Source organism: Propithecus coquereli, unplaced genomic scaffold (assembly GCF_000956105.1).
Source record: "Propithecus coquereli isolate 6110/MARCELLA unplaced genomic scaffold, Pcoq_1.0 Scaffold171, whole genome shotgun sequence".
NCBI classification, from domain to species: domain Eukaryota; kingdom Metazoa; phylum Chordata; class Mammalia; order Primates; family Indriidae; genus Propithecus; species Propithecus coquereli.
The window spans coordinates 1,764,780-1,790,440 of record NW_012141747.1 but is presented as its reverse complement, the minus strand read 5'-3'; the positions used below and the strand labels follow the sequence as shown (position 1 = coordinate 1,790,440).

Genomic DNA, 25,661 nt, shown 5'->3' with positions numbered 1-25,661 from the left:
GATCACTCTGGATGGGAAGCAGGAAATACTCAGGCCTTCCCTTTTCCCCCAAATTCCAGAGGCTTCGTCAGATTTTCTGAAGCTATTTCATAGAGCTGTGTTAGACTCTAGCAAACTGTCGTAGATAGCACCAGACGAGAGCGTCTGTGATGAGGTGGAGGTGTGTGCATAGAGATGCTCTTGTAAAACATGCAGTGCTTCTACAAGGGGAAGATGGCATTGTGTGTTGGGTAGTAGATTTTCAATGGGGGACTTTTATCAGGTCACACTATTATCAGAAACTGTAGCTGTCTATTCCTTGAATTCCTAAGGATTTCTTTATATTTTTTACGGTTTCTGAGGACTGCAGGGGTGATATTGTGATAGTTCAGAGCCTGCAGTGCTTTGGCATGTTTCTGTTGTCCGTGTGTGACCTTAGTCACTGCAGTTCTCATTCGAGTTTGCATAGCAGTGACAATTTATATGTAAATTCTGGGTTTCCCACTTTCTGCCAGGACCCCAAAAGGTGCTTCCAGTTTCCTCACAAGGATCGCTTGAGTAGACACTGTCTTCTAAATGTTGAGGTGATACCCACTCAGTATGGCACAGGCACAGAGCTGAGAGAGGGCGTTAGGAGGGCTGTTGTCTTGTTGCCTTCACAGTTATTCATTTCAGATTCTCTATAAATAGGGCGTGGGTGGGTGGGTGTGTGTACACACACATGCCATGATATTCTTCCCCGTCATCCCATCTACCTGAAAATACTGATCGAGTAATTACTTTGTAAAAGCACATATACTTTATTCCTTGTCTCAGCGAGTTTATTACCCAGTTTTGGGAATCAGGGCAAACATGTATGTGCCCAGTTCCCTAGGAGTATAAGGTAATGTGTGCTGCATGTTACAAAGGCAGTTTAGATAATGAAGGTTCTCAACCAAGGAACCGAGAACATTTGGGGAAATAAATAAATGGTACAGAAGGAGAAGTAAGTTGGCTCAAGGGGTGGGGAGTCTTGAATGCCAGTCTGAGGCTCTTGGAACATCTCCTACATGGAGTTTGTAGTTTTCGAAGATACGGCATGACTCAATGAGTATTTTAGGTCAATTAGAATTGATTTGATGTGCAGTCATGAGAAAGTAGAGAGAGACTTTTAACAACCTCAATTAAGGTCTCTATCTATCAGTTACAAGGTTGCCAAAGCCTGAAGAATTCTGAGAACAGCAGAAAGGGAAAGGAGGGACAGAGAAGAGGAGGTCTTATCTGGATTTGGTGGCTAGTTTAGCTAATTTTGCAGAGTGGCTGTGGGAGAGGGTAGTGCTGTTGATAGAAATGGCAGAAGTCAGGAAGCTGGTTTTAGTAGAAATGTGTAGTGGGTGGAAAAGCAGGGAGGTGCAGTATGGAATTAGGATTTACTGGTTCTGAGGTACTGCTCAAGCACAGGTGGATATGTGTCATCAGACAGATAGTGACAGTACATGGTCAGAGAGCGTGGAGGTTGCATGGGGAGGTCGTAGTATTTTAATATTCCTAAAAAATAGAGTGACAGGAGAATTGAGTGCAGTTGTTTCTTGATGGTGGTGAAGAGTGGTCTTTAAGAAAAGCTTAAACTGAGTGATAGATGCCACATCATGAGCTGTTTGTTAAGGATTTGAGGAAGGCTCTAAGTTTGCCAGTGGAAACGGAGGTGAAGGAAGCACAAAGAGACCATGGTGTCACACGAAGGTTTGTGCATGTGTGTAAAGTGGCTAATTAGATGCTAAATCTGTAAAGCCAAGAAATAGTGAGCTTACAACATTCTGGGGAACTGAGGAAGAACTGGAAACTGATGGTGTGTTAAGGACATAGAGGGAGTGAGGCTTCCTTCTTCCCGTAATGATTAAGGAGCTATGGCACCATCATGCCTATGTGGTGATGTGTTGCAGGTTTGGTTGCATTAACCTGTGACTATTCAACGCATTTCTTTTTCTGGGTGAATTAAAGAAGGTGCACTTTTTTTCAAATAGATGATGTTATTCTTTCCATACAATTCAGCCATTTGTCAAGCATAGCATAACATTGAGACTTTTCTCTGTCCCTGAAACAGGAGTGAATTTACTAGTGGGTACAGAGAGTGGCCTGATGCTGCTGGACAGAAGTGGCCAAGGGAAGGTATATCCTCTGATCAACCGAAGACGGTTTCAACAAATGGATGTACTTGAGGGCTTGAACGTCTTGGTGACAATATCTGGTAAGTGTGTGTTTAGTCAAGCAGAATATATGACACTGTTTAAAAAATATTTAAGCTTTACATGCTAAACTTCAGTTAGGGCATATGTTCTCCAAGGTACTGGTTAAATGAGATACAACTGTGCTGTGATTTTACAATAATGTGAAAGTAAGATGTATTCTGGAAACACATACATGCACGTTTGACCCGTGGCTCTTCCAGAGAACAGTTTTGAAAAGCATACGAACATGTGCTTCCTCACTGGCATCTCCCACATGACCCACCCACTCTGCCCTCTGTTGCTGGTTAGGTTTCATTTGCCTTATCCAGTGTGTAGGTCTGTGTCCACTCCCTCCCACCAGGCTTTCGCATGCAAAAGGAACTATTCTTTGCGATTATTGCATTGTGTTTTTTATTCTTGTGTCAATTAATACTTGACACTATAAGTTTCTTCTTTTTAAAAAGAGCATTTTTCTTTGTAATAGGTCGTTAATATGAAATGTCCTATTTTGAGTCAAAATTTTAGTTTATTATATCTCAAACAAGAAGCAGCACAGTTAATCAAAGTATGCGCCTAAACTGTCAACACAATTTTGCCATCTTAACAGTAGCTTGCTTATGCTAGCAGCAAAGAAGCCTGGAGAGCAAGTGACAATGAAATCGTGAAAGGCGTTTTCCACAGTTTGTTGAGAACTGAATATTTTTCCTTGCAAGAAGTGGTCCAAAGCCTGGAAGAAGTGGTAGTCAGTTGGTGCAAGGTCTAGGAAATATGGTGGATGACGGAGAGGTTCCAAGTCCAGCTTCTGTAGTTTGAGCAGCATGGTGTTTTGCAACATGTGGTCTTACAAGAGGATTGGCTTGTCTCTGTTGACCAGTCTTGGCTGCTTAATCACAAGCATTTTCATCATTTCATCCAGTTGGTTGCAGTAGACGTCTGCCGTAATTGATTGACCAGGTTTCATGAAGCTGTAGTGGATAATACCAGCCTTGGACCATCAAACAGACACCATTAGCTTTTTTTGATGAATATTCAGTTTTGGACTGTGTTTTGGCACTTCATCTTTATCCACCTATCATGCTTGCGATTGTCAAAAAGAATCCGTTTTTCATCGCGTGTAACAATATGGTGTAGAAATGGTTCACCTTTGTATTGTTACAGCAAAGAAAGGCAAGCTTCAATATGATTTCTCTTCTGATGTTCATTTAATTCATGGGGGAACCATCTATCCAGCTTCTTTACCTTGCCCATTTGTTTCAAATGGTCCAATATTGTTGGAATAGTAACGTCAAACCTTGCTGCTAATTCACGTGTAGGTTGAGATGGATTCACTTCACTACAGCTTTCAGCTCATCATTATCCACTTTGGTCTCAGGTCATCCACATGGCTCATTTTCAAGATTAAAATCACCAAAATGGAACTTCTCAAACCATCAATGTACTGTGTATTCATTAGCCATATCCTTGCCAAACACTTCACTCATATTTTGAGCTGTCTTTGCTGCATTGGTTCCACTACGGAACTCATGTTCAGGAATAACACGAACTTTTGACTTATCCGTGGTTTCACAAAAATTGCTCTAAAAAAATTTGAAGGATAATCACAAGCTAAAATGTGCATTTGAAGGAATGGGGATGCACCTTCACAATAAAAAAAAAAAGTATCAAAGTGAAATGTCAGAGATATCAACTGTCAAACTTAGTACTTAAGGAAATCGGACATTTCATATTTAATAACCTAATATAAATTATATATGTTGACTTTAGAAAGTAAAAAACTATTGCAGAAAAGGAACTAGGAGAAATAAAAAGTAAAATCATCCAGAGATAATATCTGTTAACTTTTAAGTTTTTAGCCTCCAATCTTGTAAGCATATACCACACTCAGTATAAGCACTTAAGGAAAAAAGTCTGCATAAAAAGGTTATGTGATATTTCAGACATACAGAGAATAATAATAATGAGGAATAACAGCACCCATGTATCGTCTAGCCAGCTTTCACAGATGTCACAATACCCTATTGTACATACAGTGTCCCCTTTCCCATCTCTCCACCCACGGCAGCCCCTGTCCTCACGTTGGGGTGTATCCCATCCATGCCTGATTACCCAAACAGGTAGCCTGCTTTTTCCATGCCATTAAACATTTCTCCATGGTGTCCGTACATTTTTCGTGGCTAGAGAATGTTTCCTTGCATAGATGTGATAAAATTTATTTACTTATCTTCTGTCGTTGCCTTTCAGGTTATTCCCTTTTCTTTCTCTCATGTAAACATTTTCCACAGATATCCTTGTAGCTTAATTAACCTTTGGGGGGCACATACCATGTTGCATAAATTGTAATTTCCTAAAATTTGTGTTAGTTCCAGATCAGAAGGTATGCAAAATTACAAGACTGTAAATAAGTCTTGTGAGACCACCAGTGATTTTGATTTAATTATCTGCTACTGTAAGCTTGGTATATTTCTTTATATGTAACAGATTTGCTTGTAGTTATTTTACTTTTTATATATGCTTTTGGTTGTAGGTAAAGAAGTTTGTGGAAATGCAAAAATTTCACTATTTTTTACTTAAATGAGAAAGCAGCCATTTAAAACTTGAGTGTTGATGGAGAAGTTTTTATAATTGGAGAAAAAATAACGAATCTGCAGCTAAAAGTTTAAACTTCATTTTTCAATCCAGTGAAATGAGACAATTTGTGGGAAGCTGATAGCAGCAATTGTTTTTTGGTCTACTTTTCTGTATTCTTTCACTCTTTAGTAGCTTTTAATGGTTTTCACAGTCTTGAAAGTAACACATGTCAATTGTAGGAAGCTTCAAAAATAGAAAAAACTTAGGAAAAATAAAACAACATGTCACCTCTATGTCAGAGATAATGCTTGTTAACTTTTTATATTTTCCCCTCTTCTTTTCTATAAATATATCTCACAATATAAGAACAGAACATTATACATTAAACTATGTGGTCTTTTTCTTCACTTAACATATACTGAACATTTTCCCACAAAAAGTTCTTCAGAAGTTAGAAGGATTGTATTAAAGTGTGACAGAATACAGCAAGTGCACAGATCCGCGTACAGCTCCATGGGCTGTCACAGTTAGAATCCATCCAGGCAGCCCCTGGCCTGGTGCAGAAACTGAGCATTCCCTGCACCTAGAGGGTGTCTCGTGCTGCCTCTCAGGCACTGCCCCTAGCACTGTCCTGACTTTGAACACCATAGACTGGTTTTCACCTTTATTGAGCTAAATTTACACAATGGTAAAAGCATGTGTATTTTGGTGGCAGCTGCTTCTCTTTTTTTTAAATAAACTTTTTTTCTAGACTTTTTTTAATAAACCCTTTTCCAGTGTTTTGCAGGTTAGCCATTTCGATAGGTGCATAGGAACTAGTAGATGTATCTCATTTTAATTGGCAATTCTTTAATGATATATGATGCTGAGCATCTTTTCATGTGTTTATTTGCTGTCTGTATATCTTTGGTGTGGTATCTGCTCAGATCATCTTTAGTCCATTTTGTAATTGGGTTTGTTTTCTTACTGTTGAATTTTAAGAGTTCTTTGTATATTTTGGATGTCTTTCATCATACAAGTGTTTTGCAGATAATTTCTCCCTGTTTGTGTGGCTTGTCTGTTCATTCTCTTTAATGAGGTCTTTTGCAGAACACAGATTTTTAACTTTGATGAAATACAACTATCAGTTTATTCTTTCAAGAGTTGTGCTTTTTGTATTATATCTAAAAAGTCATTGCTAAATCCAAAGTCACCTAAATTTTCTTCTGTTATTTTCTAGAAACTTTATACCTTTGTGTTTCACATTTAGGTTTATGATCCATTGTGAGTTGATTTTTTTGAGTGTTTCAAAATCTGTATAGATTCATTTTCTTTTGCATGTGAATATCTAGTTGTCTCAGCAGAATTTGTTAAAAAGACTGTCCATTCTCCATTGAATTGCCTCTGCTCTTTTGCTAAAGATGAGTTCACTACATTTGTGTAGATCTGTTTCTGGGCTCTCTGTTTTGTTTCATTGATCTATTAGTCTATTCTTTTGCTAATGCCTACACTGTCTTGATTACTGTAAATTTATAATAAATCTTGGAGTCAGGTACTGTCTTCCAACCTTTTTTTTTTTAGGAGAAGAAAAGAGAAGTTTATTAATTTGCTGGCAAATGAAGAGGTTGGCAGATTCTGGTCTCAAAGTACCAATGTCCCAACATTGTTCTTTTCTGATACTGTGTTGACTACATTGGGTCTTTTGCCTCTCCATATAAAAGCTTTAGAGACATTTTATCGATATGTATAAAATAACTTTCTGGGATTTGATTGGAATTGCACTGGATCTATATGTCAAGTTGGGAAGAACTGATATCTCAGCAACATTGAGTCTTCCTATCCATGAGCATGGAAATATCTCTCCATTTATTTAGTTCTTCATTGATTTCTTTCATCAGAGTTTTGTAGTTTTCCTTAAAGATATCTAGAAAAGGCTATTTTGGTAGATTTATAGCTATTTCATTTTTTGTAAGTGCTAGTATAAATGGTGTTTTTAATTTCAAATTCTAATTATTTGTTGCTGGTACATAGGAAAGTGATTGACTTTTATACATTAGGCTTGTGTCCTGCAACCCTCAGTATAATTGCTTATTATTTCCAGGAGGTTTTTTTGCTGATTCTTTGGGATTTTCTATAGAGACAGTCATGTCTTCCATGAACAAAGACAGTTTTATTTCTTCCTTCCCAATCCTTATACTTTTTCTTTTCTTTTCTTGTCTTATTACATCAGCTAGGACACTCAGTATGGTCTTTAATAGGAGTTATAAGAGGGGACATCCCTCCCTTATTCTCAGTTTTAGAAAGAAAGCATTTGTTTCTCACCATTAAGTATGTTAGCTGTAGGGTTTTTGTAGATGTTTCATATCAAATTGAGGTAGTTCCCCTCTGTTCCTATTTTCCTGAGAGTTTTTATCATGAATAGATGTGGGGTTTGTCAAATACCTTTTCTGTATCTATTGATAAGAATTTTCTTGTTTAGCTTGTTGATGTGAATTTGTGGCTGCGTTTGGTCAACATCATTATGTTGTTGTTGCTTGTAGCTGTAGTTTGTTTCTTGTTGTTCCTGTCTGTGGCTACACCACAATTTATTTACTCATTCTACAGATATCAGTGTTGTTTTCTGTTTGGAGCTATTATGAACAATGCTGCTATGAATATTCCTGTTCGTGCACTTGGGGGCTCATAAATATACATTTATATTAGGAAAGAAATTACTGTATCATATGTGGAGTATGCATATATCATACTTTAATGGATAATGCCAAACTTTTTTAAATGGTTCTAACAGTTTACAACACCAATTTATGAAATTCCTGGTTGCTCCACACCTTGCCTACCTTTGATGTTATCAATATTCTTAATTCTAGACATCCTGATAGATGTATGAAATTGTCTCATTATTGTTTTAACATACAGTCTCTATTAGAGCAGGTGCCTTTCTTTCTACGTATCTGCGAGATCACTTCTTTTGCAAAGTTCCTGTTCTAGTGGCTTGCCCAGTTTTTCTACTGGGTTAACTCTTTTTCTATTTGATTGATAGGAATCCTTTACATATTCTAGCTGTGAATCCTTTGTTAGCTGTTTAAGTGGTACACATCTCTAACTTGTGACTTGCCTTTTACTAGATTTAAGTCTTTGCATTGGGTGATTGATCTGACCCTTCTGTGCTCATCTGTCAAATGGGAGCTAATAGCTACTCTAGAGAGTTTTCAGAATCAGATGGCATAATACATGTGAAAGCATTTTATAAACTCTATTTGTTGTATTGTTTGCAGGTGTTTGTATTACTTTTTAGTTTATTCATAAAATCCATCTACATAAATGGGAATTCATTATTTTTTTTAAAACCTTTCCTTCTAGCCCAGGTGTACACCCAATGATAATTTTGTAGGGGTTTCAAAAGTCTGTCTGAATAGCTTGGATTAAGTTTCTGGTAAAACTTTGATACAAAGTGGTTCCATTAAAGGAAATGATACTTACTGTTTATGGAATTTTCTTTTGGTTACTATTGTTATTAATGATGATTACCAACTTCTGAATATGCATGTAAAATATTTATATTTATTTTGCTAGGCAAAAAGGATAAGTTACGTGTCTACTATTTGTCCTGGTTAAGAAATAAAATACTTCACAACGATCCAGAAGTTGAGAAGAAGCAGGGATGGACAACCGTAGGGGATTTGGAAGGATGTGTACACTATAAAGTTGGTAAGTTCCAGGAGGGTTGTGTTTGTTTTTCCAGAATTTAGTTAGGGTTCAGTTGTTCAGTTTAAAATTCAGGGGTTCTTTGAAGCTTGTAATAATAAACTTATTTCTGAAACGTGTGGTTGCTTTCTGGTATTCTGTTTCTAAGACATTTTCTTGAAGTCTGATCTAGACATTGTCTTACTCCCTCTGTGCACGAGTATGCGTAACATAGTTTGTTCCTGCAGCTGGCTCTGTCCTCAGGGTCCCCCACACCATACATCTTTTGAGTCTTTTCACCCCTTCTCTTTGGCAGTCCACATTCTTCTCTTCTGTAAGATGTGCTGCAGAGTAACCGCTTTAAGGAAGCCTTGCCAAATGAAAGCCAGCTGATTTGGAGTCCTCCCTTACACTCGGGCTTATTCTCCATTCAGAGGACTGTGGGGCCTTGGCAGGCAGTGATAGAGTGTTTGTGAGTGTGACCCAGAGGATTATGGTTTGTCATTTGAAATGAAGTGCACTGTGCAGAGCTACTGTGCTTTCACTAATAAATGAGCCTAGCTGGCCCGTTGGTGTTTCACAGCAACTGCGTTATTTTTTCTCCTTGGCATGAATGCACTGATTCTCATGAAGTAAAATCTCACAGGAACAAAAGCAAAACAATTTTTTTTAAATGAAAGAAAAAAATCAAAATACTGATACTGATGTTGGACATAAAGGGGAAATAATGGACCTTAGCCTAGTCAGAGTTTTATGGGGAAGATGATACATTCTAATAGAGTGTAGTCTATGGCCATGCCACCCTGAACATGCCCAGTCTTTCTGATAGAATTTAAAATAGGAAGTAGGTCTGTATACCTAAGACTGATTCATATTAGGGACCTATTGAGTGTTGAGTTCTGCTTGCATGTTTACTCTAATTCTGCGTTTATGAAAGCATTTACTATAGTCAGTTCCTCTGTGCCCCAGGCTGTTACCATCCTTGATTGTGTTGTTTATGTAGTTATCTGCAACCCTCAGCTTCTTAATAATAATGACAGGAGCCACCTCAGTATTTGGAATGATTCTGAGTGATTGTGGAGAGCAGTACTATCTCAGTATAGATTTGGGGATTGGGATTTTCTGTGTTGTGTTTATATGAAGTATTTTTGTTTGTTGAGGTATTGCTAAAATCATCTAAGGCTATGTTCAATGAAAAAGCTCTTAACAGCTGAAATATACATGAATAGATTATCCTACAGGGGGCGCTAGAGGCAGGAGTGTTGGATTGTATTGAGCTTTTAATCAGAGCAAAACAGTAATCAGTACTCTTCAAGCCTATTACTCTTACAGAAGGAATCACAAGCAGTGAAAAGGAGATAAATGTGAGTTATAATACTGTTATCTTTATGGTTATCTCCAAGAACAGGGAAGTATTTAAATGTATATTTAAATTAATTAAAATTAAATAAACCTTAAAATTTAGTTCCTCAGTGGCACTAGTGCATTCTAAGTGCCCACTAGCCCCATGCGTTCAGTGGCTGTCATATTAACAGTGCAGATATAAAGCGTTTCCATCATTGTGGAAAACTCTATTAAACAGTGCTGGTTTGGTTAGCCACTTACAAACCTTTGTGTCTTACTATTAATGTAATTGATTTATTAGAACGGTGACAATATATGGAGTTTAACAAGGAGAGTTATCAAGTTAACAGGTTATCTCTCAAAGAAACCGAGTGTCTACATCAGACTCCAGTCAGTCGTGTGCTCAGGGACCCTTGGGGGTCGGTGTTTTAGCAGAGTTGCCTGGCTATAAGGGAACCAAAACAGCTAAGTGAATGAGGCAGTTTTTGTGGGTTTTTTGTTTTGTTTTGTTTTTGATTATTATTGTTGTTTGGTTTTTGTTTTTTTGTTTGGTTGTTGTTTTTTGAGACAGTATCTCACTCTGTTGCCCAAGCAGGAGTACAGTGGCTCAGTTATAGCTCACTGCAGCCTCAAACTCCTGGGCTCAAGTGATTCTCCTGCCTCAACCTCCTGAGTAGCTGGGACTACAGGTGTGCACCACTGTGCCTGGCTAATTTTTCTTATTTTTTGTAGAGATGAGGTCTGGCTGTGTTGCCCAGGCTGGTCTTGAACTCTTGGCCTCAGGTGATCCCCACCCTCACCCGCCAGCTTCCCAAAGTGCTGGGTGGGATTACAGGCATGAGCCACCCCACCTGGCCAGAGGCAGATTTTTTAATAGTGGAAAAGAGTTGTATTTTACTACTGGTCTTCCGATATAGAACTTTAAGTAGAATCCTAGAAATTACTAACTATGCAGATCAGGAAATGTTCTGGAGTGATACTTGGACTTGTGTGCAGATACTTCTGTCTACTGATAGAATTCAAGACTCATGAGTATTTTGGTATTGCCTTCTATGTTCCTCAGTCCCATGCAGGGAAGACCTTGACCTCTTTCTGTGTTTCAAGAGTCTCTTGGCAGATTAATCACATCGTTGTCTTTTTGAAGAAATACTGAGTTCTGGAGTCTTTAGGGTGGTATGCTTGGCATTGTCCTTAATTGTAAAATACTTGGAATCTAAGAAGATTAGGAATATTAGTGAAAAGTACTCATTGATGGTATCCAGAGTATTGGAGTTGAGCCTAATACATCAAAAACAGATGGGAACAGCTCGGATTACACATTAAAGCATTGGAAAAGGAAACTGTGAGGCATGATCTGCATTTTTCCCCTGCTGGTTAGGATGATTGAGTAGAAATCATACATGTTGAGTTTGCTGAAGATAACTAAAGTGATTAGAGTTCCATGTTGATACTGACCTGTGCCTTTTATTTATTTTTTTCAGTAAAATATGAAAGAATCAAATTTCTGGTAATTGCTTTGAAGAGTTCTGTAGAAGTCTATGCGTGGGCACCCAAGCCATATCACAAATTTATGGCCTTTAAGGTAACAACACCAAACATATTTAAAAGCATCATCATCCATGCAAGCTGTGAAAAAGAGTTAGTGCATAAGTTTTAAAAGTCTGAACAGTTAAAATTGGTAATATAAAAGTTATGTGCTAATATGGCATAGAACTTTAGCATAAGAGAAGCCGTTTCTAATGCAATGTAATAAGCATAATTTGCTTTCCAACCCCACAGAGTGTGAGAAGGAGAGTAAGCTAAATGTTGGGCAGACATGTTGGTCAGTGTGCTACTGTGGGTAACAAAGGAAAAGACAAAACACTACTTCTACCCTCCTTTTAAAAAGCAGACCTTCACCTAAAGTCATGGATCTGTATAAAGATTTAGATGTGTTTTTGATAACAAACAAAAAAGTATCCAGCAACAACAGGCAGTTTAAAGTTGTATGTGTTCAATAGAGTACTAATTAAAAATTAAATTACAAAAATTGTGAATGACATAAAGACTATGTATTATACGTTAAATGGAAAAAGCAAGTTAATATGTATAATATGATTCCTTTTTTGTTTGAATAAAAAAACTGTAGATACAGCATCCAAATTAATGTATAAACTGAGGTTGCTTTGCCATTTTGTATGTATGCAGTTTTAGGAAAGTAACAAAATGAGCATTTGTTTTAAAATGAGGATTGTTGGCTGGCTCACTCCTATAATCCCTGCACTTTGAGAGGCCGAGTGGCGGTGGGGTGGGGAGAAGGGGGAATATCGCTTGAGGCCAGCAGTCCAAGACCAGCCTGAACAACATAGCAAGACCCCTTCTCTCAAAAAATTAAAGAATTAGCCAGGCATGATGGTACACACCTATAGTCCCAGCTACTCAGGGGGCTGAAGCAGGAGGATCACTTGAGACTCTGGAGTTTGAGGTTGCAGTGAGCTACAGTGACACCACTGCACTCTAGCCTAGGCAGCAGGGTGGGACCCTGTTTTAAAAAAACAACAAAGTAGGTTGTTTCCATTTGTGAGTTCACACATACGTGCATGGAATTGTTGCAGTTCTACCTCACACTGCCTGGTGGTTAGGTTTTTAAAATAGTTTTGGTATATTTTATTCAAGGGGTAAGTTTTAGTTATTTGGAAAATTTACATTTTTGGATTGCTTATTGCTTGATTTCCCAGTGAAGCAGGATAAATGGGCTTATCATATTTGTTTAAAAAATAAATCCAAGTGTTATTGAATAAAGATAATTTGTTCTAAAGTTACATTATCTTCTAAGATCTGATCTTAATATCCTTTATGTACCAGGTACCATACTAGTTGCATTTATAAGTATTGTCTTATTTAAATCTGTTCTGTTTTATCATCTTTCCAGTCTTGAGAGCCGTGGGTATTGATACTGATGAAGAACAGAGGCCATCCAGCATGATGCAGGCTATTATATAATAGTACATACAGCCTTCGTCACCCTTTCAGTCTGGCCAGAAAGCGTAGGGGTCTTTGTAGCTCAAGTAGTGATGAAGATGGTAATAGTGATAAAATTCTCAGCACGTGACTCCAACAATGCCTCCTCTCACTGCACTGTGCATTTGAATAGAGAAATAGTATGTTACAGAAAGTCCTTATTATTTTACTTTACATGTTTTTCTGATCAAGACAAACAATGGGGTAGTAGATGAAAGGGTAGAATTCTTGGGCTGAGGAGGGGGGATTTGGGACCCAACTTGTGGAAGGAAGTGTCTTGCAGATACTAATTAACAGACAAAACTTTTAATAATGACTTATCTTACAGTATTATTGCTCTGTGGCTGTTGCCAGTGTGGCTCAGTAATTGAATAACTGAGTATGTTGGGTCTGGCTTCTCTGCTTTGATCTGTTAGAAGTTCTCCTTCATCTTACTGCTTTTCTTTTGGTTGCTTCTTTGTAGTCCTTTGGAGAATTGGTACATAAGCCATTACTGGTGGATCTCACTGTTGAAGAAGGCCAGAGGTTGAAAGTGATCTATGGATCCTGTGCTGGATTCCATGCTGTTGATGTGGATTCAGGATCAGTCTATGACATTTATCTACCAACACACGTAAGAAAGAACCCACACTCTATGGTTGGTTGACTGGCTTCATTTTGTTTTGACTTTTTTCTTTCCTCTGCTTAGTGAACTAACACAAGCAGGGATTCTTCATTTCCCCTTGGTGTGGGGGTGAGTATTTAAGTGATGTGCTATCTTCAATAGCTCTATGCTCTGAGACAAGTGGAAATCCACTCTCCTGGCTCTGTGCAGCCCTCCTGAAAACCTCTTAGGCCTTTGCTTTGACTAACATGGGTTGGATTTGGGGCAATTGCTGGCAGGTCAGAACATCCCTGGGTTGAGAGTGGTTCGCAAATGGAGCCCACCATCCAAATACGTTTCAGGGCCCTCAGAAAATGTGAGTCAGTAGAGTATATGACATATAAAAGGTAGACTTGGAGATATATATTGCATGGGTGTTTCAAAATGTTATCTAATTGCTGTATTCATCACCAGGGATATGGTACCAGTGCATTCACCAAGACAGTCTTACTGAGTACTTACGTAGGGCTGGAAATAGCCACAAACATGCTTCTTTGCATTTTGTTCCTCTTCTCCAGATCCAGTGTAGCATCAAACCCCATGCAATCATCATCCTCCCCAACACAGATGGGATGGAACTTCTGGTGTGCTATGAAGATGAGGGGGTTTACGTGAACACGTATGGAAGGATCACCAAAGATGTGGTCCTGCAGTGGGGAGAGATGCCCACATCTGTAGGTATGGAGCACTTGGGGGGAAAGTCAGCAGTTGTGAAAGTGGAGCCTTGTCTTAGACTACATATATTCATCATGCTGATTTTTCCAGTCTTTCAAACCTTTTGGCCATTTAACAGTGGTTGGCAATAGATGGTACGAAGTTAGATTGAAGACCATGGAAATAGTCATAGGTTTATTTTAGAATAAAATCCAAGGAATTATTTTATACTTTTTAAAACTCTATTACCACAGTCTTTCATTTAATCCTGAAAACATCCAGAGAAAATAGTGCAGATTTTTTTTTTTTGTTGGCTGATTTGTGGAAGGTAGATAGAAAAAGGGAAGTGATGTGCCTTGAGTGTGGCAGAGCCACCTGGATACACAGCCTCATACACAGTCCTCTGGTTTGCGTTCAGGAATAAAGGCTAATATTTGAGAGTCTTATGGCTCTATATTTATATCCCAAACTATCTTGTTTTCGTTGCAATAGAGTCACTGTCTCTGTTACCCTTCATTTCTTCTCCCTGCCTTCTCTCATGACCAGATTGATGGAAATGTGCATTAAACTCTAAACTCGGGGTCATTTTTCAAGATAAGCATGAAAGGCCTAAGGGAAATGAATAGATTCAACCACCGATGCTAATGACTACTTCCCAGGATAGACTAGACTGTTACAAAGGCAAAGTTCCTTAAATATGAAAACCCTTAAATGCTAGGCATTTTGAGAGGGTGGGGTTGTTTGTATCTTTATGTGTCACAGAAGCGACATCTTTTCAAGGATATTTCCCTATCTTCAACAATTTGTAACTTTTTCCTCCCAAAAGCATATATTCGATCCAATCAGACCATGGGCTGGGGAGAGAAGGCCATAGAGATCCGATCTGTGGAAACTGGTCACTTGGATGGTGTGTTCATGCACAAAAGGGCTCAAAGACTAAAATTCTTGTGTGAACGCAATGATAAGGTAATGATTTCCTATGACTTCTTTTTAGTTGCTTCTGTTTTTAGCAATGATTTCCATGGAGTTTGATGATGAATTTTCTTAGAGTTTGGATAGATTCTAAAATAAATTAATCAAGAAACTTTTTAGATGTTACTTTTTAGTCATGTTTTTGGGGATTGGGGTATATTTTATTTTGTTTTTTGCTATGAGGGGAATTTCTCTGTACAGAAATCATATGTTGGATTTTCTGGATTTTTTTTTTAACCCCAGTAGGTGACCTGTCTAGGCTATTTTAAGTTTAGACAGAGGGAAGATTAAAGCTGCCCATTTAGTTCGATGAAATTCTTTTGTGAATGGAAAGAGTTACCAGTGAGATTTGGGTAGAATAAAAGATTCCTCTCCCCTGATGTGTGTCAGGAAGATAATGCTTTGTTAGTCTGCCTTTTGAGTATTGAAATAGCTTCCTTGGTTTGCATGTCAGAAATGCTTAACGGTAGAAATCATTTTTTGCAGAAGCACCATACCTCCTATACCTGAAACCCTAGGGTGTCAAAGCCCATTGATTTTCAAAACTGGCCACATTCCTACCTTCTCCAGGGACTACTCACTCCCAGAAGTCCCTCCCAAACCCAGCCGTGGAATAGGGCAGCTGGACGGCCAAGGGCATTGACCCATCCTGGCCTGCCAAGAAGAAGGACATGGAGAGTTGAACTGATTTCTACCAAGCCCAGCTTTTCTCTCTTCTGTCTATTTGGCCGACTACCCGACGCAATGCACAGCAGCCTTAGAAACTTGCCTCTTAAGAACATTTCCACCTCTTGCCTCATATTGAAATATATTAAACATCCTCACAGCCAGCCCATAGGTTTACTAATTCAACATGAGAAAGAAGAGCTACATGTCTCTCCTTGGTAGCTGGTCCTGCCTGCCCAACCACACACTAAACACAAAAGTTACCTCACCACCAACGCACTGTCTCCTACAGTCCTACAACTCACGTGCAAGTGGTGTTTGCATTTTTTTCTGACATGGTATCTCCCAAATATGTACGTTGAAAATCTGTACATCTCAGACCTAATCCAGGATGTTGGCAGCTTTTTGGCTTATACTTTCCTAAGTATATTTACTGTTGCCATAAGTATAACATTCTTTGAACTTCAGCATTTAAATACTTTTATGCATGCTGCCATGTCCCTTAACATTTATTAATAAAAAGCACAAAACAAATTATATTAACTATAGAATCATGAAGTAATTTTTTTAAAATGTATTTTTTTAAAAAAGAGAAATTAGGTTGCTTGAGGAGTCTTCCTTATTGCTCAATGTGTTTTTTCAAATGCGTTTATTTTTTAGAAGGTTTTAACAGTGGAAGTGGAAATAACTTAGTTTCTGAAACATCGTTTTTTTCCCTTTGAGTTCTCACAATACGGCACCTTATAAGGAGTTACCCAGTTAATAAGCCTTAGTTGTAATAAAAATTGGCTACAGGTGGTCACTCCTTACAAATGATAAATTGATATTATCCCAGAGTTTGATTTGAAAAGGCTCTCTGGGGTGTAAGCTCCCTGCGCTTGGCAGTGGTGAGGATGGTGGTGGCTTAGGCTCCCTGGCTGGGACCCACAGGAAGCCATGTTCCCATGCAAGGTGCTGTGTGGCCGTGGTAACCGGGCCCTCTCTTCTGTTCCTGTTTTTGCAGGTATTCTTTGCCTCTGTTCGGTCTGGTGGCAGCAGTCAGGTTTATTTCATGACCCTAGGCAGGACTTCTCTTCTGAGCTGGTAGAAGCAGTGTGATCCGGGCATTGTCGGTCTTCAGAGTCTTCAAGATCCTGAGAACTTGGAATTCCTTGCAACTGGAGCTCAGAGTTGCACCAGGGCAACAAGAACAGCTGTGTGTGCAGGCCTCACGTGTTGGGTTCTTTCTCTCCCTTCCTTCCTGCTCCTGTTTTACCAGTTTATCCCTGTTCTTTTTTCCTTACTCAAAAATAAACCAAGGCTGCAATGCAGCTGGTGCTGTTCCGATTCTACCATCAGGTGCTAAAAGTGTTTGAGATTGAGCATCAGACCGGAAAGCAAACACCTTTCCTGCAGCTCCAGAATTCCTTTTCTCTGAATGACTCTGTCTCATGAGTGTCTGGCGGTGGCGACGGTGAACATGCCGTCGCTTTTCTTGGCAGTGGGCACAAGGAGGTGAGAAGTGGTGGTATAAGGAGCAGTTTGCTAAAGCAGAGAGCAGATTTAATATAGTAACATTAACAATGTATTTAATTGACATTTCTTTTTTGTAATGTGACAATATGTGGACAAAGAAGGTGCAGGTTTAAGAAGTTAATATTTATAAAATGTGAAAGACACAGTTACTAGGATAACTTTTTTGTGGGTGGGGCTTGGGAGATGGGGTGGGGTGGGTTAAGGGGTCCCATTTTGTTTCCTTGGATTTGGGTGGGGGGGATTCTGGCCACGAACTCAGTCATTTTTCTGTGTACCAGGTTTTGCCTAAATCATGTGCAGATGGTTCTTAAAAAAAAGAAGAAAAAAGAAAATGTGTGCATTTTGTATAATGGCCAGAACTTTGTTGTGTGACAGTATTAGCACTGCCTCAGTTAAAGGTTTAATTTTTGTTTAAACCTAGAAGTGCAACAGCAGTTTTACCACAGTCTGCACTTGCAGAAGAAAAAAAAAATTCAAACCACATGTTTATTTTTTTGCCTACCTCGTTGTTTTTAATGCATTGAGAGGTGATTTCGTTTATATGTTTTGGGAGGAAACCATTAATGTTTAATTTAATCTTAATACCAAAACTCTCAGATTGAAGTTTGATTGCTATTTTATCACAGTCTCAGCAGGCACAAGAAGAACTGTCCATGAAGGTGGCACATAGCCTTATGGCTGATGCAGTTTGCTTTCTGCATGTAGAAAGCAGAGTGCTTTGTTTTCACCAGAGTCACCATTGCAGGTTGATCGGGTGACTGTAGCCCACAACAAAAGAGATCTCATTATTCTCAATTCGGGGTTTGGTAGCAGACAGGTGGTCACATTAGAATAGTCACACAAACTGTTCAGTGTTGCAGGAACCTTTTCTTGGGGGTTGGGATATTCCCCTTTTCTAAAAATGCAATGCACTAAAACTATTTTAAGAATGTAGTTAATTCTGCTTATTCATAAAGTTGACATCTTCCTGTGTTTTAGGTGTAATATTGAAGTCCTGGCTTTTCTTGTTTTCTCACTTGCTCTCTTGTTCTCTGTTTTTTAAACCAGTTTTACTTTATGAATATGTTCATGACATTTGTAATAAATGTCTTGAGTAATAATTTGTTTCATGGTTTCCTGGTCATCACTCAGCTCCCCTAAGTATGGTAATGTCTTGGTGAAGGGACAATGCTCCGTATCCCAGTTCTGCCGTGTTACTCTCCTGTTTAGTTCTGAGTGGGAATATTGCGTGACAGCTGCCTTAAACCTTGTTCACCAAAAGAAACTTACTGTTTCGTAGGCTTAATCTTCTTCCTTTGCAGTTAATTTCTCTTATAGCATGGAAATGGGGATTTTCCTCCCCCCGAATGGAATAATCGTTTGCACCTATTTGCTTCTCATCCCATTTGGCACCTGCTCTGACCCCTGTCGTTCTCTTCCTTCTGGTTCAGCATTTTTGTCAATGGCTCTGCTTTGAACTACAAAAATATAGTAAAAAATACATACACTCACAAGTGCAGACAAAACAGCTGTTTGTACACACCCACAAAGACAGGATAAGCTGGGAAAGCCTCACTTGTTTTGGAGGAACAGGGGATGAAAATGGATGTGCCATTTGTATGACTTTGGAGTCACGCTAATGGCCAAAGCAGAAAGAACTGGATCTTTTCTATTGATTTGTAGTTAACCTGGAGAATGTTAAAGAGTTAATCTCACCTTTGAACGGGACTTGCAATTGGATTCCATTGCTATAGGACTTTAGTCGGAATTCAATTCCTGCTAGCTGTGTATTGTTCATGTTGAGCTTTTCATAAGATGAAACATGCCTGAGTGAACACACATATGTACATGTCAAGAGGAGAAAGAAGGGCACAGGTGATGGCCGCCCCTTCCCTGGCTTCAGAGAGCCGTAAAGATGGGCAGATGTCTTTGAAGAAATACCAAATGTCTGCTGCCAAAAGGAAGACATAACAAAGGATGTGGCATCATGGTCTTGCATTAGCCACAGACTTGAAGCTCAGTGTTTGTAAATCAAGCAGTGTTATGCAAGTAATGCAAATGGTGTTTCATTGGAATTACCTGAAGAGGGCATGGTGTTGCGGTCTGAACTGAAGTCAGAATCGTTAAGCCAGCACCCAGTGGGCACTGTTGGGATTGGAGGTGAACTTAAATTGAGTCCATTGCTGGGCTTAGTTTACTGAAGTGGGACAGCCATTTGTCCTTCCGGGCGGGTTCCTGGTGTGTGCTTTACTCGGCTGTTCTATCCTCCTTTTCTTGGCCTCACCACCTTGTGAACCAGATTGAGTCACTACAGCTTGATGCAGGTGCCCGGTGAGGCTTCTCCCTAAAAGAGTGTGAGCTGTGCAAATTTTTCAGACACTTTTAGGGAAGGAATGACTTTTCTTTTCCCCTTTTACAGGATAGTGACTTCTCCACAAAAGTGCCGATATGGCAAAATTACTAAAGAAAATAGTATTATGATGATATCATTACATATTATAGGAGTGCTCCTCAAAACAAAACACAATGTCTCTAGGTTTAGTCAAAGCTTTAATAAGTAATACCTTTCTGTATTTAAATCAAAGTAACCCTTTCTGAATTGAGTGCAGTGTTTTTTACTTTTTTCTCATGCACATGTTACGTTGGAGAAAATGTTTACAAAAATGGTTTTGTTACACTAATGTGCATCACATATTTATGGTTTAAGTGATTTTTTTATGGGTTATTTAGGTTTTGTCTTAGTTGTAGCACACTTAATGGTGATCCATAATCACTAATTTTGCCAATTATAAATTTGCTAAATAGTAATTATAAATTACAAACTGCGTTAAATTTACTAATCATGAAGCTGCAACGCAGACTGGTGGCAAGTACACAGTCTTTTTTTTTTTGCAGTGCTAACTTGTCTACTGTGCATTATGAAAATAACTGTTGTCCCCCCCTTTTTTTTCCTTAAATAAAGTAAAAATGACACCTGTTTTATGTGGCATGAGTTTCAAATATATTCTGACACTTCAGAATATTTTCTTCCTGTTGGGATCCATGTTTTATGTGCCCCTCCTTCCCCCGAAGCAGAGTGGGCTCCTGTATTCTGCTGTCTCAAATTGCAGGGGCTGCCCAAGGGATTGCCAGGCATGGGTTATGAAAGTAGCAAAGGTTTGTCCCAAGATGTCAGAGATAAAATGGGTGATGAGCTGTCCATCACCATGTTCCTGAAGCCAAAATGGAGTAAAGCTGATCCTTAAAGAAGAAATAAGGTTGCATTTTTACAATTTTGAATTGGATCAAAAAATAAAATAGCATGATGTCTGTACCTAATAAGACAAAGTAGCACTTTCTCAATTTGGCACATAAATAGTACCTTGGGCCTAATAATCGGAGTTCCTTCAGTGTAAGGTCATTGTGGCTAAGTGCTGGGGTGCCCTGCTGACCCCCCCAGAGGTCTGGTAGGTGTGGTCCCCATTCAGTAGACCTGGAGCCACACTCAGGATCACTCTGCCTTAGCCAGGGCTACCCACGCCACATCATCATCAATTAAATATGTTAATAAATTACTTTGTGCTTCATATGAGAAACATGTTATTTTTCTAATGTGAAAATAAAATTGTAAAAGGCTGCCAGATGAGTTTTTTTTTTTTCCCCTACTTGATGTTTTTGCAGTTGGTAGATGATTAAGAAGAAAAACCTGGTGGGGTTTTCTTGGGACTGTCATGTATTCCTCCTTTTCTAGCTTTCCCCTCCAGGGGTTGAGATTTCACTTAAAGGAAGCAACCAGGATCAAATCAGGCTCTTCAGCCAACACCAGCTCTGTGCTGGCAAAATTGCTTTCTCTGCCATCTACCATTAATAAAAACATAATGATGCCCATGCTTCACTTGAGAAGTAGGTGGTGTGCTTATAAAGTATAATGGCTAAGAAATCAAAAGTTGGTAAAAGTAGTTAGAACATTTTCTAATGTGAGAAGAAACATGTTCCCTGGTGATAGGTTCTCATACCTGGTTGCCCTCTCCTGCAGATTAATCATGCTGTATCCGTGCTTCACAATCTTCCTGAAACTGTCCTATCTTTGTGCCCTGCCTAACTTCTCTGTGCATATCCTATTCTATTCCCTGATGACTTGGCATGGTATTATCTCATTCACTGTTTATTTCCTATCTGGATTGTTTCTCAGGTGTAACCACCATTTATTAAATCCAAACTCTGCTCTGCTCCTCAGAGAACTACCAAATATTTTACTGCCACAGAGCAGGCACTCAGATCCCCTGGCTGGCTGCTTATGTAGCGTGAAATAAAAACACCTATGTTAATTCAAGAGAAAACCAGCCTTCCTGTGCAATGTGGGACCAGTGAGAAAGTGCACTGGTCTAGCCGGGCCCCAGGAGGGGCGCAGAGCTCTGTGATGCTGGGCATGGGCTGCTCCGTCCCGTAACAGGCCCGTGGCACTCAGCAACCTCCCCAGCTGGAGCTTGGTTGCTGGAATAACAGTGTAGGACCCTTGATTTCTGAGTCTACTCTTCTGGTTTGCTTGGTTCTAGGAAATTTGAATTAGATATTCTAGCAAAAAATGATTTTTAAAAATGCTCACTTCCGTTTTGGTCTAAGGTGTAAAATTCTAGCAGGCTGCTGAGTGGAAGTTCTGTGGAGGGTTGCGGACAGAGCTCGAGCAAGGCAATCCTGCTCCTTCCTTAAATTTATTTGGAAGTTGGATGTAACTACTACTCTTAAAAACCAGTATTAAACAAGTTGTCCACAGTAAATGATACTGGACACTCCCTTGATTCTTTCTTAAACAGCTTTATTGAGATAAAATTCAAATACTGTACACTTTACCCATTTAAAGTACACGGTTCAGTGGCCTTTCGTCTGTTCAGAGTTCTGTGTCCATCACTAACAAAAACAATTTTATTAACCCAAGAAGATAGCTCAGACCCCTTTGCCATTACCCTCCAATCTCCCCACCCCCCTAAACTTTAGCCACTAATCTACTTTCTGTGGCTATGGATTGCCTCCTCTGGACATTTCATAAAACCGGAACCGTCACTGTGTGGTCCTTGGTGACTGGCTTTTTCACCTAGGATGGAGTTTTGGTTCATGTCGTAGCCTTTGTTTCTTTTCATTGGCACCCTTGGTTCTAAATCTGTGTCGCCGGTGTTTTCCTTCAGCTTCATGGCCAACTATCTCACTGACAGTCAGCGAGGTCCCCAGCCTCAAAACTTTGGAGTTAACCTTTCACCCGTCAGGGGATACTGCTCAAAAAGCAACCCCACAAATGGGCTTTGAGGTGCGTTTTCATTATGAACTCTTAGAAACAGTGATTCCCCTCCCCCCAAATGGTTTTGATGCTAAAAATTAGACTTATCGTAGCTCATGTACCGGGGGTCACGTTTTGGAATGGGGACTGTCCTGGCAGCATGGCTGCTATATCTGCAGACGTAGGCCCTGCCTGCCTTGGAGAGGGAGTCTGCAGCCCCCGCAAGGGCTGGGACTGGTGGGCGCTCTTTGTGTCCAGGGCCTAAATCGGATGCCCAGGTTGTCCCCTCGTGCTTGCCCCAGGTAGGATCCTTTTCTCCCCCTGGGCAGTTGTCACATTTCGAAAGGTCTTCGTCCTGTTGGCACCTTGTCTGTCTCTTCCTGGCATTGAGGATATTTCCTCAGTGCTGTCCCCTGGAAGGCCCGATTGTACCATGACCTTCCCTTGCAGGGGACATCATTGAGTAAGTGTGGATGCTAGTAAACTTCTGGGAACTTGGTGGCATTCTGGTTAATCTCATAAATTGAGCAAGCACTGTGCTCTGTGCAGTCTTAAAAATGTATGGTGCTCTTTTGGGGAAATGCACAAGAATTGACTAAAGGGTTACTTGAAACAGTGCTTAGTGTACCCTAGATGTTCAGGCGGAGCCATTAGTAACAGTGAATATGGAAGGGATTTATACTTTTAAGCTATAGCAGCACATAGTTGGCAAAAAAAAAAAAAAAAAGCTGGGTTTGGACTGCATGGATAAAATTGTGAAGTGAGAGAAGCTGACGCCCCATTGTGGTCAGGTCACACTTGAACACAGTGAGATCTAGATCGACTGCAGCCTCGTCACAGGAGAGAGTGCCAGCTGGAAAGGGCCCTAAGTGAGGTCCAGCAGAGCTTGGTTGAAAGAAAGGATAACAAAAACAATTAGTAGAAGTAATTATGTAAACCTCTAAAGATCATTCAGTTGATCAATCCATCCTGCTTTTCAGTAACAACTGGATTTTGTGTGTATTTGCCGTGCACCTGGCACGTGTGCTAAGGGCTTTCAGGCTTTCCTCTTGGTCTGTAAAAGAGGAGACTCAGCTACCCACTTGTTGACTTAAATTTATTTGGAGAGACACCAAATGCAGGAGCCAAGCGGCAGAGCTAGGAAGAGTGGGTTGAGCCCACCAGGGGCAGAACTGGCCTCCAGTGTACAGGGGACAATCAGAGTTGTCCAAGGGGATGAAACAGGCAACATAAATGGCCAGGCCACGCTCCTTGAGGAGGGCTTTGTTGGGACGTGGAGGACCTGATGTCCCTGCAATACCCTCCAGCATCTGTGTGCCTTGTGGGTTGGGACAAGGTATGTGGGAAGGTGGCAACAGTCCATTTGAGAACGGTTTTGAACTTAGAAGATGGCTTTGGTATTCCTTGTAAACATGAATGGACTTTTGAAATGGGAATCCAGGCAGCAGTCTGAAAGGTTTCTCTGGGTGCAGCAGACATGAGGCCGGTGATGGTAGAGGTGGGGACTTTCTTCAGGACCCACGGATGTGTCTGGTGCCCCAGTTAGCTCTAACCAGGGCTTCTCTGTGGAAGGCTCATGACACTTGATTCCTCTTTCCAGTGGCATGGCCGGCTCCCCAGCGATCCCTGCAGCACCAGGTTCTGGCTTCTGCCGGCCTTCCCCCTACAGGACGTGGGCAGAGCCTGCTGGATCCGAGATCAGGCAGAGGTGCTCGGTCTAGCCTTGGAGAGCTTTCCACGTTAGTCTGCCCTCCATGTTCCCAGACCCAAGTCAGCCTTAGATTTCCAACCTTACTTAAACATGGAATGCCAGTACATAAAGCAAATTAAAGAAGTATTGGTGTGGGTTTTAAATTCAAATTTATAACATTCTTAGAAGGTTAAGCAATGAGAACAGATAATGCTTTGGTATTGGAGTTTATGGATAATATTTGTCAATGTCAGGATTGAATTTATTTTTATTTTTAATTCTCTAATATGGAGAGAATTCTGATGCCCACAGGCATAAGATCACAATTTTTAAACAGTTAACTTTGCAAAATAAGAACCTAAAAATTGAATGAAGTCAACAATCTTGGGATACTTTTTAGGGACTCAGGGGTAGCAGAAGCTTAAGATGTGCACAAAAATAAGTCAAACTGGCAACACAAGGTATCATTTTTGTTGGTCTCTCGTAAGGTATGCATATAATGTGCATATTTAAAATTTTTAAATGATATATTTTACTTAATACATTTCAACATGTAATCAATATTATTTTAAAAATATATTTCAGGTCCTATTAGCTGCATTTTAGGCACTCCGTAGCCACATGCGACTAGTGGCTACAATTTTGCTTTATATATTTTCATCATGGTTAATCCTCCCTAGCATCTTTTGGGTAAATATTGTTGTTTACATTTTATCAAGCTCCTAAAGGTTAAATAATCTGCTGGAGATCAGGATGAGGACTTGGTCTGCTAATGTTTAAAGGCTGGTTTTTCTGTACTTGAGTGCATATTTAGAACCCTAATTTTCTGAGTCAGAGGCCTGCAGAATAACAGATACAGTTCCACTGGAAGGTTACGTGGGCCAGGGTGGGATTCTGACCCATTTCATTCATTCAAATTTACATCAGGAAACCCGCCTTTTAGAAAATCAGTTCTCCCTGCTCCCCCATTTAAAAAGCTGTGTTCCCTGTCTCTGTTAGACTGAGAACTCTGAGAAAAAGGCAGAGGACACAATCTGCAAAGCTCAAGGGAGCTGATGTGGCAGTACCCAAAGCCTAAGGAGTCCTCCTTCTTGCCTGGAGTCAGACGTGGCCTGTCTTAACATTGAAAGTCTCCCTGCCACACAGTGTCCTTCATCCCTCGGGGCCCTGAGGAAGAGGGATGTCAAGGTCAAACTCAGGTTTTTCACATTCTCTTCGAGAAGTTGCATGCTGTAGGATCTGTGCCCCGGTGGCCTCTTTTCCTGAGGTAAGTGGGTGGTTTAGACAGAATGCCCCGTCCTGTGCAGAGGATTGCGTTGTCAGGAACCTCTGAGTCACCTGACAGGAGTGAGCTTGGGCTCATCCTACTAGGAAATGAAGTTGCCAGAGATTTCTTACAGTTATGGGGGAAAACCAGATACTAGTTCTGGCTGTTGAGTAGTCTGTAAAGAAAGAATGGGACACAGACTCGTGGTAGAAATTGAGAAATGTAAGGGTAGCTTTGTAACCTGGTGTCTTCATGGCATTTTC

General features: G+C 40.0%; 1 protein-coding gene and 1 pseudogene across 19 annotated transcripts in view; both read left to right on the top strand.

Moving 5' to 3' along the window:
* The window catches only part of MAP4K4 (mitogen-activated protein kinase kinase kinase kinase 4), a 183,596-nt gene extending 165,288 nt beyond the window's left edge, over positions 1-18,308 (top strand). For 10 of the 18 annotated variants that reach the window (XM_012641950.1, XM_012641965.1, XM_012641960.1 and 7 more), the window contains 7 exons: positions 2,063-2,206; positions 8,307-8,441; positions 11,243-11,343; positions 13,225-13,398; positions 13,923-14,082; positions 14,885-15,024; positions 16,700-18,308. In XM_012641950.1, coding sequence (XP_012497404.1) covers positions 2,063-2,206; positions 8,307-8,441; positions 11,243-11,343; positions 13,225-13,398; positions 13,923-14,082; positions 14,885-15,024; positions 16,700-16,783 — 938 coding nt within the window. In that variant the 3' untranslated portion in view covers positions 16,784-18,308. The remainder of the gene's footprint in view (positions 1-2,062; positions 2,207-8,306; positions 8,442-11,242; positions 11,344-13,224; positions 13,399-13,922; positions 14,083-14,884; positions 15,025-16,699) is intronic. The other 8 variants (XM_012641953.1, XM_012641961.1, XM_012641959.1 and 5 more) reach the window with 1 other exon arrangement.
* The window catches only part of LOC105808264, a 27,252-nt pseudogene continuing 19,858 nt past the window's right edge, over positions 18,268-25,661 (top strand). Inside the window, exons 1-3 of the transcript XR_001137376.1 lie at positions 18,268-18,439; positions 18,473-18,617; positions 18,668-18,807. The product of XR_001137376.1 is annotated as an uncharacterized LOC105808264 (transcript). The remainder of the gene's footprint in view (positions 18,440-18,472; positions 18,618-18,667; positions 18,808-25,661) is intronic.